Source organism: Thalassophryne amazonica, chromosome 17, assembly GCF_902500255.1.
Source record: "Thalassophryne amazonica chromosome 17, fThaAma1.1, whole genome shotgun sequence".
NCBI lineage: Eukaryota > Metazoa > Chordata > Actinopteri > Batrachoidiformes > Batrachoididae > Thalassophryne > Thalassophryne amazonica.
In genome coordinates, this window is record NC_047119.1 from 39,353,471 (window position 1) to 39,366,309 (window position 12,839).

Here is a 12,839-nt window from a genome sequence, read left to right on the forward strand (position 1 = left end):
TCCTGAAGCCACTCCTTTGATGTCTTGGCTGTGTGCTTACAGTTACTGTCCTGCTGAAAGATAAATGGTCACCCCAGTCTGATGTCAAGAGCGCTCTGGAGCAGTTTTACATCCAGGATGTCTCCGTACATTGCTGCATTTATCTTTCCCTCAATCCTGACGATTCTCACAGTTCCTGCCGCTGACAAGCATCCTACACATCCTACATGATGCTGCCACCACCATGCTTCACTGTAGGGATGGTGTCTGGTTTCCTCCAAACATAACGCCAAAGAGTTCAATTTTTGTCTCATCAAACCAGAGAATTTTGTTTCTCATGGTCTGACAGTCCTTCAGGTGCCTACTGGCAAACTCTAGACAGACTGCCATGTGACTTTTACTAAGGAGTGGCTTCCATCTGGCCACTCTACCATACGGACCTGATTGGTGTATTTCTGCAGAAATGGCAGTTCTTCTAGAAGGTTCTCCTCTCTCCACAGAATAATGCTGGCTCGAGTTCTGACAGCGTGACCATCGGGTTCTTGGTCACCTCCCTGACTAAGGCCCTTCTTCCCCAATTGCTCAGTTTAGACGGGCGGCCAGCTCTAGGAAGAGTCCTGGTGGATCCGAACGTCTTCACTGATGGATGATGGAGGCCACTGTGCTCATTGGGACCGCCTAAGCAACAGAAATGCTTCTGTACCCTTCCCCACATTTGTGCCTCGAGACAATCCTGTCTTGAAGGTCTACAGACAATTCCTTTGACTTCATGTTTGATTTGTGCTCTGACATGCACTGTCAACTGTGGGACCTTATATGTAGGTAGGTGTGTCTCTTTCCAAATCATGTCCATTCAACTGAATTTACCCCAGGTGGACTCCAATTAAGCTGTAGAAAAAACTCAAGGGTGATTAGTGGAAACAGGATGCACCTGAGCTCAATTTTGAGCTTCATGGCAAAGACTGTGAGTACTTATATACATGTGATTTCTTAGGGTTTATTGTATTTTTAATAAATCTGCAAAAATGATAGAGTATTGTGTGTAGAATTTTGAGTAAAAAAATGAATTTCATCCATTTTGGAATCAGGCTGTAACATAAAAAATGTGTAAAAGGTTGAGCACTATGAATGCGTTCGGTATACACTGTAAAAAGGGCTTTTGCTGAGGTAACCAGTCGACCATGAAAACAAGCTTCACGTCACGTGGAATCAAAGACTCACCCATTGGACATCGTCAGCAGTCAGGTGACCGGTACGCCTCAGGATGTGTGGGCCAGGCTGCAGAAGAAAGGCATGCTGGGTAAATACACTTTTTGAAATAAATTAAGCAAATCAAGTGCAATTATGAGGCTCATCCAGAGGGGGCAGATGTGTGTGAGAGCTGGTGGACTGTTTGGTGAAACATGTTTTGAATGCGAATTATGTCAATGATTTAGTGAAAAATGATAAAGATTTAAAAGATGTTTGGCTTCTGGATAGTTGCTTGTGGTTTTCACACGTAATCTAGAGAAGAAATGATGGCAGAAAACAAATGACATGATGAAACATGAAAAGTAGCAAGAAAGAAATTCTAAAGAATAAAACATTCAGTTTGTAGAAATAAGGTAAGACATGAAAGGTGAGCATAAACAGGGCAATTTACAGTCTTCAAATGTGGCGCAGACTTTTGTGGCCAGAGAAACTGCACATAGTGCAACTTTTATCTATTGCATCACCAGTTATGCAGTTTCATGATGAAGAGGAAAAAAAAAAATTAAAAAGCCTAGATTTGATCTGTTTTCCAATCATCTACTCTACACATAACATGAAGCTGTATATGAGGGGAGACAACAGGCAAATGTGGCACCATTCCCAGTTCCTCCACTCTCATGCACAGAAGCCTAGAATTCTTTCAGAGCCATTATGGGTGGCTTCCCTCACTCATCTCCTCCCAGCATGACCACTCAGTTTTTGAGAACTGCCGACTTGACACAGATTGACCATACTGTTTGTTTTCTTAATGACTGATGGAAATGAAGTCCAAGACCTCTTCAGTGACTTGGAAATGTTCATGTATTCATCCCCTGAACTGTCATGACATGATCACAGAGCTGTGTGCTGGATCACGCCATGGAGATGATCCAGCACACAGATTGAAGATGTTGACACTGATATGATCTGTTCAGTACGTCAGTAAGGAACAAGCAGACTGTTTTGTACTCCTGAAAATTACATTTCTGTGTGCATCAGGTTTAACAAAGAGGCTCTGAAACTGATGTATTAGATGTCTAGCAACATTGCAAATTACTTCACCTCAGATGGTTTATGTATAGGGTTCAGGTTTAATTTTTCTGAAATGCACAACAACTTTGGAAACTTGGTCAATCCTTCTTGTGGATCATGGTTTTGCACACTAATGATGTCTTGTGCAGAATACTGATATAGTCCATCCATCCATCAATCCATTTTCTAGTCCCACTTACTCAAATCAAGGGTCACAGGAAGCGCTGGAGCCTATCCCAGCAGTCATAAAGCGTAAGGTGGGGTACACCATGGACAGGACGCCAGTCTGTCGTAGGGCCAAATATAGACAAACTAACACATTCACACCTCTAGACCTGTTCAAAATGTCAAATGTTACAAAACCTTTTGGGCCACAGGTTGTTCTTGTTCCACTAATAAAATAAAAGATCTGTGCCAAATTTTATTGTAATCGGACATTGTTTAGGGATCCCCCACAAAGCAACAATTTTCCCCAAACAAGCTATGTAGAAATCCAGTAATGTCTCCTCCGGGTGACCAATCAACCACCACTTTTTGCGATTAAAAGCCATCACATGTACCTGTAAAAGAAAAACTATGGCATCAGAGTCTTCTCCCGTTAGGGTGACGTTGCCTTGCCAGTGGAGGGAGAGGAAAATGTGTCACTCTGAGGGACCTCTAAATCTTATCTGATTGAGTTTGAATTTGGTCTCCACTGATAAAACCCCAAGTAGAACAAAAACAACATGTGGCCCAAAGTCTCTCACAGCTTTTTTTTTTCTTCACTATATAACATGAACAGCCCTACAGCACACACACCTACAGTCAATTTGTAGTTTCTAATTCACCTAACCTGCATGTCTTTGGATGTGGGAGAAAGCCTGAGTACCACGAGGAGAACATGCAAACTCCACATAGTAAGGCCCCAGGTCGGAAGCAAACCCGCAACCTTCTTGCTGTAAGGCAACAGTGCTAACCACTACACCACCATGCCGCCCTAATAGGGTGCAAGTCTACAAAATATCTGACATTCCCATAAAACTCAGAAGTACATGACCAAATTGAACCTATGGTGTAGTACCACCATCTGTAATTGTAGGTCACTTTCACCACCACTTGTGCCTAGATTTATTTATTTTTCTTCTTAGTATTGGAATTGCAGATATTCCAGAATGGACCTGAACTAATGGCACCACGGTGGCTTTATGGTTAGCATTGGTGCGCCTCACAGCAAGAAGGTTGTGGGATCACATCCCACTTAGGAGCCTTTCTATGTAGAATTTTCATGTTGTCCCCTTGTTCGCGTGTGTTCCCTCCAGGTGTTCCGGCTTCCTCACACCTCCAAAGACATACAGTTTAGGTAAAGGGTTAGGGAAGAGGGGGGTGGACTATCAGCCCAGCAGAGCACAGGCCACAAAAGGACCCATTGCTCCCCCCAAAATGAACCATTTGAAACTTTAAATTGACTGTAGGTATGCGTACAGGTGTGACTGTGTTTGTTTGCCTAGATGTGGCCCTGTGACAGGCTGGTGTCCTGTCCAGAGTGTACCCTGCCTCATGCACTATGACTGCTGGAATAGCTCACCCGCTGACCCTTAAATGACATAATCGAGTATAGAAAAAGAGTGGATGGATGGAGATGGACCTGGACTATACTGAAGTTCTACAGCACTGCAAAATTTCTAGAATTGTGCAACTCTGTGGTCTGGAAACCGAGTTATTGTTCAAATTTCCAAATGTTTTATGCATTTCATAAAGACTAAACTCGCATCCTAACTCACTCAAGATAAATTCATTCGGAAGGTACTAAAGCAGATGAAATATCAGGTTCAGCAGCTCATCCTGTACCAGAGGTGGGAAAACTCCGGTTTCAGAAAGTAAGTCCAACCACGTACAAGGTCTGTTAGAAAACTATCCGACCTTTTTATTTTTTGCAAAAAGTATATGGATTTGAATCATGTGCGCTTGCATCAACCAAGCTTGAACCTTCGTGCGCATGCGTGAGTTTTTTCACGCCTGCCGGTTTCGTCATTCGCCGTGAGCATGCTTTGAGTGAGCAGTGGTCCACCCCCCTCGTCGGATTTTCATTGCGAGGAAAATGTCTGAACGATTTGGAGCTTTGCTGCATCAAATTTTTCCAGAAACTGTGAGACAGCCAGGTGGAAACCATTCGGAAGATTCAGACGGCTTTCAGGGACGATTCTATGGGGATCACACAGATTAAGGAGTGTTACAACCTGTTTAAAGATGGCGCACAATGGCGGAGGGCGCGCCGCGCTCTGAGCGGCAATCGCCAGGCTGAAACGACCAGATCATTTCCAAACTGAATGCTGTGTTGATCCGGGACGTCGTCTGACTACCAGAGAAATGGCAGAAGATGTGCACATAGCACTTTTTTGCCACATTACACTGTTACAGGAGTTTTTGTCATGAAAAGACGTGCGGAGGAATTTGCGCGTTGGGACGGAGCCGCTAATGGCACGGGACAAAAAGCAACGCCGTGACATGTTGTGGCATGTCCAGCTCATCCACAATTTCTCGGATAGTCACACGACTGAAAAGCCACCGAAAGCCGTCTGAATCTTCCGAATGGTGCAAGAGCTGGGCATGTTACAACATGTCCTGTGAGACAAACATGGAGGTGCTTTTGTCCCGCGCCATTAGCGGCTCCGTGGCAAATTCCTCCGCTCCTCTTTCCATGAGAAAAACTCCTGTAACAGTGGAATGTGGCGAAAAAGTGCTATGTGCACATCTTCTGCCATTTCTCTGGTAGTCAGACGACGTCCCGGATCAACACAGCATTCAGTTTGGAAATGATCTGGTCGTTTCAGCCTGTCGATCACCGCTCAGAGCGCGGCGCGCCCTCTGCCATTCTGCGCCATCTTTAAACAGGTTGTAACACTCCTTAATCTGTGTGATCCCCATAGAATCGTCCCTGAAAGCTGTCTGAATCTTCCGAATGGTTTCCACCTGGCTGTCTCTCACAGTTTCTGGAAAAATTTGATGCAGCAAAGCTCCAAATCGTTCAGACATTTTCCTCGCAATGAAAATCCGACGAGGGGGGTGGACCACTGCTCACTCAAAGCATGCTCACAGGCGAATGACGCAACCGACAGGTGTGAAAAAACTCACGCGTGCGCACGAAGGTTCAAGCTTGGCTGATGCAAGCGCACATGATTCAAATCCATATAGTTTTTGCAAAAAATAAAAAGGTCGGATAGTTTTATAACAGACCTCGTATTTGTTCCATCTGCCTAATAAACCAGCTAACTGTAATTAGTTCAGCTCTTAAGGCAGGTGGATGAGCTAATTATTGAGATTCCCTGTTTTAGGTGCACAGGTAGAAGTAATACATGGTAGAGCTTTTACTTTCTGAAGCCAGTTTTCTACCTCTGTCCTGCGCACATTTAGAAATGAGTTTGAATATTGTTCAGTCTCTTCAAGAAACAGTCCAAAATGTTGTTTTCTGCTGTTGAATTTACACTTATGAATAATAATAATAAAAATTGCCTGTAGTAATACAAGGTTAATCACAAAATACGTATTATATTTTCTAAAAACAAACACCAAAATATTACATTCTCCCATAATAAAGTAAAAGCTCTACAGATATGGTCAATAATAAATTTACTGAAATCTTGCCAAAATTTACAGGTGTGTGAGCAGTGCCAAAAAAAAGGTGCAGCACTGTTTCAAGGTGACCCTCACAAAAGGAAGTTTGTGTTCATATATAAAACGGCTCCTTTTTTAATTATTATTACTATTATTATTTATTTTCATGAATATGAACAATACAGGTTAAACAGAACAATGACTCGAAGTGTGCATACATAACAAAGAAAGGCATTAAAATAAAGATCACATTAACAGAGATACATAAAGACAGATTTATAAAACGGCTGCTTCGAAGGCTTGAAACGTGCCGTTCCATCATAAGTGCAGCGACGGACTGTACCCACACTCTCACCAGAGCGGCACTCTGAGCGGGGTGAGCCTGTCCCATTCACCGCCACATCCTGCGCAGGGCACTTCTAAAAATGGTGGTCATGTTAATGCAGAAAAAGCTGCGTAGAACAGAAATAAAAACCAACACTCCAAATATCATGTTGACTAAAAGCAAACGGAGAGGACTTTTTTCTGACGACGTCACTCACCTGGCTGACGTAGTTCCGGTAGTAGTAAAGCTGGAAGAGCAGGAACACTGAGCTGCTGACGACCAGCAGCAACAGAACCACTGTCCGCTTCAGTCGAGCCATCCAGAACCTCACACGCACTGCTCCCCGGCGTGCACGTCACATCGCTTCCAAACAAAAGCTTCAAATGACGCTGAGACCGCCTAAATGTGCGTGAGGTGCGAAGTCAGCGCCATGTTAGTCGTGAGATAAACAGATTGTACCAAAAGGGCTCCTTCGAAGGCTGGAAACGTCGCCCGTGTACGTCATAATTGGGGCGACAGGCTGCCTGTCCGGATCCCACGTTTGCACATAAGCGTTTGTAGCCTTTTTTCCCACCTCAAAAACGAAGCGTACAGTCGAAGGATGCATCCTTCACGGCCCAAACAATCCCAGAAGTCATTGCGTGTTTCTTCTTTTTTTTTTTTTCTTTTTTTTTTTTGGTTGTTTTTAAATAAAACTGTTGGTAATTTTTTTTAAAAAAGGGACACATTTAGACTCCATATGTACAACTCCAAATCATATTTGTAAGTAAAGCATAAAGAAGTACTGAAAAATGATTACTAAACTACGGGTTACACCCACTATTAGCTTGGCACGTGCATGCAATTGACAATTTTTTTTTTTTGTTAATTCACAAAATATATATACATACATACACACAATGAACAAAAAATGCAACACTTTTGTTTTTGCTCCTATTTTTCATGAGCTGAAGTGAAACGTCGAAACATTATATATATATATATATATATATATATATATACACACATACACAAAAGACCTATTTCATTAGTGAACTTATTTTTTGCCGAGATAATCCATCCCACCTCACAGGTGTGGCATATTGAGATGCTGATTAGACACCATGATTATTGCACAGGTGTGCCTCAGGCTGGCTACAATAAAAGGCCACTCTGAAATGTTCAGTTTTATCACACAGTGCAATGTCAGAGAGTCTTTAGTGTATATAGAGAATGTTTTAGATCTTTGACTACAGCTCATGAAAAATTGGACCAAAAACAAAAGTGTTGCACTTGTATTTTTGTTGAGTATATATATATATATATATATATATATATATATATATATTATAACAAAATGCCAGGGTTAGGACAGAAAGTAAGACAACAGCAAACATGAATGACAAAAGAAAAAGAACAAATAACAAAAGATACACCTCGAAGTCATTCACCTGAAATTTGTCAAAAATATTGTCTATTTTGATTGCTATTTTATTATTAAGTTCTTTAATTGTGGTGCTGTACTGTAAAAGAGCTTGATATAAGTTTTCAAAGTTCAGTTTGGAGGCTGTCCATCTCATTTTATGAATATGAAATTTTCCCAGGAGCAGTAGAAGCTGGATGGACATGACATCCTTGTTCATGTCATTTTATGTTCAAAACATAATATGATGTTCCTCTCTTTAAATTTAATTATTTGTCCAGTTTTCTGTCCAAAATATTTTGGCATATATATACACTGAAAAAACAAATGACAAATTGTTTCAATGTGTACCTCAGACAAAGTACAGGAGTACTCCATATTAATCTTAAAGCTAGCGAGCATCTTTTTAACAGAGCAAATATTATGCGGTATTTTGAAAGCTGCAAACTGAAAGTGATCTTTTGCCATTTTTACCCCATAACTCCATAACATTCAGTCATAGATAGTCCAAACTATACCTTTTTGGAATAGTTATGATGAGACAACTAATGTGGTGTCATTTTCAACATGACTGGAGCATTTTTAAATTTTCACCACTGTGTAATTCTTTATTGACCCCTGTAGCTCATTAGAGGTCAGCTCCAGGATGGCTTCATATCTGAAAATGAACATTAGTTAATTGAGAATATGTGTGCCAAATTCCATGCTTGTATCATAAAATGAACAATTGTTTTGCTATGCCGCCCCCACTACTACCACTGTCACGTGTGTACTTGTTCTAGGGGTTGGTAAAGTTAGACCTTACTCGTGTTTAGCGCCGGTAGTTTTGTTGTGATTTGGCACTATATAAATGAAATAAATTGAACTATTCCATTTATTAATCCTATAGCTCAATTTGCACGAGTTTGTTTTTTTTTTTTTTTACCAAAACTGGAGCAACTTTAACTTTTGACCACTGTAAAACTGAAACAATTAAACAGGAACATTACTGAATGTGCATAACACAAAATTTTGTTAAACCTCATCCTTTAAATTCTGTCAGATGAACAAAATCCGGTATTTATTGTTGTTATTTTGTTAATTTCTGTTTGTAATTTATACGTGTGTTGTTTTTTTTTGTTGGTTTTTTTTGGGGTTTGTTTGTTTTTTGCTATTTTTAAAAAATCTTTTATATCTGTTATTTTCTGTGTATCGATTGGTTTGGAAAATCACACTGTCAATATTTTTTGTACTTTCGTGTTATCCTGGAAATGTTTCATGAATTAATGTGAATTTTATGGACGTAATGGCTCTCCAAAATTAATCAATCAATAAAAATAATCAGGGAAAAGATTATTAAAAAATATTAAAACACACAATGACTCAGACACCGTCCAACCTGGGATATGAACTGATTACTGATGTTTGATTGTTTATTTATTTATTATTAATTTATTTTTCTTCTGTCAAGTTTTATTCCTACACGCACGCGCGCGCGTGCAGGTAGGGACAAGATGGCGGCTCGTCTTCGGTGACTCGGAGGAAAAAGTTCTTTGGGACTTTGATAAACTGATTATTAGTTAGGGTTTAGACCACGATGGGAACCTGCCGGTCGTCCTGGTTCGTTTAAAGTTTGGTTGTGTGTCCTCGATGATGGTTCGGTTAGCCTGCTGGACTTAAAGGAGGTAAAATAGCTTAGCTTTATGCTAACCGTTTGTTGGATGGTTCTGACGGGCTCCGTCACTAGTTGTTATCGGTCTATACCGTATAAGACCACAAAAACACCACGGGGATTTGGGAGTAATGCTCCACAAAAATCACGGTTAACAAGTGCTTCAGCCGAGCTATTCCAGAAAGCTAACTATGCTAGTACTGCTATTGCCAATACTAGAGTAGTACTAATTAATACCTCATATAATACTACAGTACTACTACTGTTGTAATTAATGATGCGTGTTTTAATGCAGTGGAATACTGCCCTACATTGTAGTGACATTCATGTGTCTGATTTTTTTGTGTAGCTCCGCTGTCGGGCTGTTTGGTGGAATCACACCTCAAAGTTCAGTTAGCATAATGACTTGTGTTCCATTGTTGTGATCGCAGCACTGAGCCAAAATCTGCGAGGCAACAACCTGCATATGTGTGGAAATACAAGAAATGGAATGCATGACTTGGTCGGTGCAAATACAGTGCATCCAGAAAGTATTCACAGCACTTAACTTATTCCACTTTCTATGTTACAGCTTTATTCCAAAATGGAGTAAATTAATTTTTCCCCTCAAAATTCTACTCACAACACCCTATAATGACAACAGGAAATTATTATCTTTTGCAAATTTATTAAAAATGGAAAAACTAAGAAATCACATGTCCATAAGTATTCACAGCCTTTGTACAACACTTTGTTGATGTACCCTTGCCAGCAATTACAGCCTTAAGTCTTCTTGAATATGATGCCACAAGCTTGATACACCTACAGTGAGGCAAATAAGTGTTTGATCCACTGTCATTTTTGCAAGTTTTCCCACCTACAAAGAAAGGAGAGGTATGTAATTTTTATCATAGGTACACGTCAACTGTGAGAGACTGAATCTAAAACAAATTCCAGAACATCACATTGCATGATTTTTAAATAATTGCATTTTATTGCATGAAATAAGTATTTGATCACCTACCAACCAGGAAAAATTCTGGCTCTCACGGACCTGTTCTTTAAGAAGCCCTCCTATTTTGCACACTTTACCTGTATTAATTGCACCTGTTTGAACTCGTTACCGGTATAAAAGACACCTTTACACACACACACACACACACACAATCAATCGCACTCCAACCTATCCACCATGGCCAAGAGCAAAGAGCTGTCTATGACTGTCAATCTTCCTCGACCTGGGGCTCCATGAAAAATCTTGCCTCGTGGGGTAAGGATGATTCTGAGAAAGCCCAGAACTACATGGGAGGACCTGGTCAATGACCTGAAAACAGCTGTGACCACAGTTGCAAAAATTACATTAGTAACACACTATGCCCTCATGGTTTAAAATCCTGCAGGGCACGCAAGGTCCCCCTGCTCATGCCAGCACATGTCTAGGCCTGTTTGAAGTTCACCAGTGACCATCTGGATGATGGGAGAAGGTCATGTGGCCAGATGAGACCAAAATAGAGGTTTTTCCTATCAACTCCACTGTGTTTGGAGGATAAGAACAGCCCTAAGAACACCATCCCAACCGTGAAGCATGGGGGTGGAAACATCATTTTTAGGCGTGTTTTTCTCCAAAGGGGACAAGATGACTGCACCATATTGAATGGAGGATGGATGGGGTCATGTATCGTGAGATTTTAGCAAACAACCTCCTTCCCTCAGTAAGTGCATTGAAGATGGGTCGTGGCTGGGTTTTCCAGCATGATAATGACCCGAAACACACAGCCACAGCAACTAAGGAGGGGCTCCGTAAGAAGCATTTCAAGGTCCTGGAGTGGCCTAGCCAGTATCCAGACCAGATCTTTGGAGGGTGCTGAAAGTCAAAACCTGAAAGATCTGGAGAAGATCTGTATGGAGGAGTGGACCAAAATCCCTGCTGCAGTGTGTGCAAACTTGGTCAAGAACTACAAGAAACATCTGACCCCTGTAACTGCAAACAAAGGTTTCTGTACCAAATATTAAGGCCTGTTTTTCTGTTGTATCAAATTTTTATTTCATGCAATAAAATGCACTCTCTTAATTATTTAAAAATCATACATGTGATTTTTCAGATTTATTTTTTTTTATTTTTTATTTTTTTTACATTCTGTCTCTCACAGTTGAAGTGTAACTACGATAAAAATTACAGACCTCTCTATTCTTTGTAGGTGGGAAAACTTGCAAAATCAACAGTGGATCCAATACGTATTTACCTCACTATATCTTTGGGCAGTTTTGTCCATTCTTCTTTGCAGCACCTCTCAAGCTCCATCAGTTGGATGGGGAGCGTCGGTGCACAGCCATCTTCAGATCTCTTCAGGGATGTTTAGTCGGAATCAGGTCTGACCTCTAGCTGGGCCACTCAAGGACATTGACAGAGTTGTCCTGAAGCCACTCCTTTGATATCTTGGCTGTATGTTTTGGGTCATTGTCCTGCTGAAAGATGAACCGTCACTCAAGTTTGAGGTCAAGAGCACTCTGGAGCAGGTTTTCATCCAGGCTGTTTCTGTACATTGCTGCATTCATCTTTCTCTCATCCTGACTTATCTCTGAGTTCCTGCCATTGAAAAACATCCCCACAGCTGCCGCCACCATGCTTCGCTGTAGGGACTGCTACCTGGCTTCCTCCAAACATGACTCCTGACATTCATACCAAAGAGTTCAATGTTTCTCTCATCAGACAAGAGAATTTTGTTTCTCATGGTCTGAGTTCTTCAGGTGCCTTTTTGGCAAACTTAGGCAAGCTGCCATGTGCCCTTTGCTAAGGTGTGGCTTCTATTTGGCCACTCTACCAATCAGGCCTGTATGGTAGATTGCTGCAGAGACATGGTTGTCCTGGAAGGTTCTCTTCTCTCCACAGAGGAATGCTGGAGCTCTGACAGAGTGACCATAAGGTTCTTGGTCACCTACCTGACTAAGGCCCTTCTGCCGCAATCGCTCAGTTTAGATGGGCTGTCAACTTTAGGAAGAGTCCTGGTGGATCTGAACTTCTTTCATTTATGGATGATGGAGGCCACTTAGCTCATTGGGGCCTTCCAAGCAGCAGAAATGTTTCTGTACCCTTCTTCAGATTCGTGCCTCGAGACAATCCTGTGTCAAAGGTCTATACATAATTCCTTTGACTTCATGATTGGTTTGTGCTCTAACATGCACGGTCAACTGTGTGACCTTATATGTAGACAGGTGTGTGCCTTTCCAAATCATGTCCAGTCAACTGAATTTACCCCAGGTGGTCTCCATTTTAGCTGTAGAAACATCTCAAAGGTCCGATATGGATTTTTTGAGGCCGATGCTGATAACGATAATAGGATGAAAAAAATGCTGATAATCAATAAATCGTCTGATTTGCAGATAGCCGATAAATCAGCCGATATTATTTAATTATTTTTTTAATGAATAAAATGTTCTTTTTTGGACCCTTAACAAAAAAGGTATGAGCTAAAAGCTGAAACTTTGTCCTCATATAGATGCAATATAGATGCAACAGCAATCACAGAAAGTTGGAGCCAGATTGATGAAGAGTACTGTTTGTCAGTCCATGCCTCAGAGACTGCAAGCTGTTATAAAAGCCAGAGGTGGTGCAACAAAATACTAGTGATGTGTTGGAGCGTTCTTTTGTT

At 41.1% G+C, this 12,839-nt stretch overlaps 2 protein-coding genes across 2 annotated transcripts in view; one reads left to right on the top strand and one right to left on the bottom strand.

Moving 5' to 3' along the window:
• fktn (fukutin) overlaps positions 1-6,707 on the bottom strand; it is a 45,758-nt gene extending 39,051 nt beyond the window's left edge. The window contains exons 1-2 of the mRNA XM_034191753.1: positions 6,375-6,707; positions 1,201-1,257 (exon numbers count right to left, since the gene is read on the bottom strand). Coding sequence (XP_034047644.1) covers positions 1,201-1,257; positions 6,375-6,476 — 159 coding nt within the window. The 5' untranslated portion in view covers positions 6,477-6,707. The remainder of the gene's footprint in view (positions 1-1,200; positions 1,258-6,374) is intronic.
• A 2,353-nt stretch (positions 6,708-9,060) lies between these two features.
• apc (APC regulator of WNT signaling pathway) overlaps positions 9,061-12,839 on the top strand; it is a 56,933-nt gene continuing 53,154 nt past the window's right edge. Inside the window, exon 1 of the mRNA XM_034191751.1 lies at positions 9,061-9,223. The gene's annotated coding sequence lies outside the window, so the exon portion shown is untranslated. The remainder of the gene's footprint in view (positions 9,224-12,839) is intronic.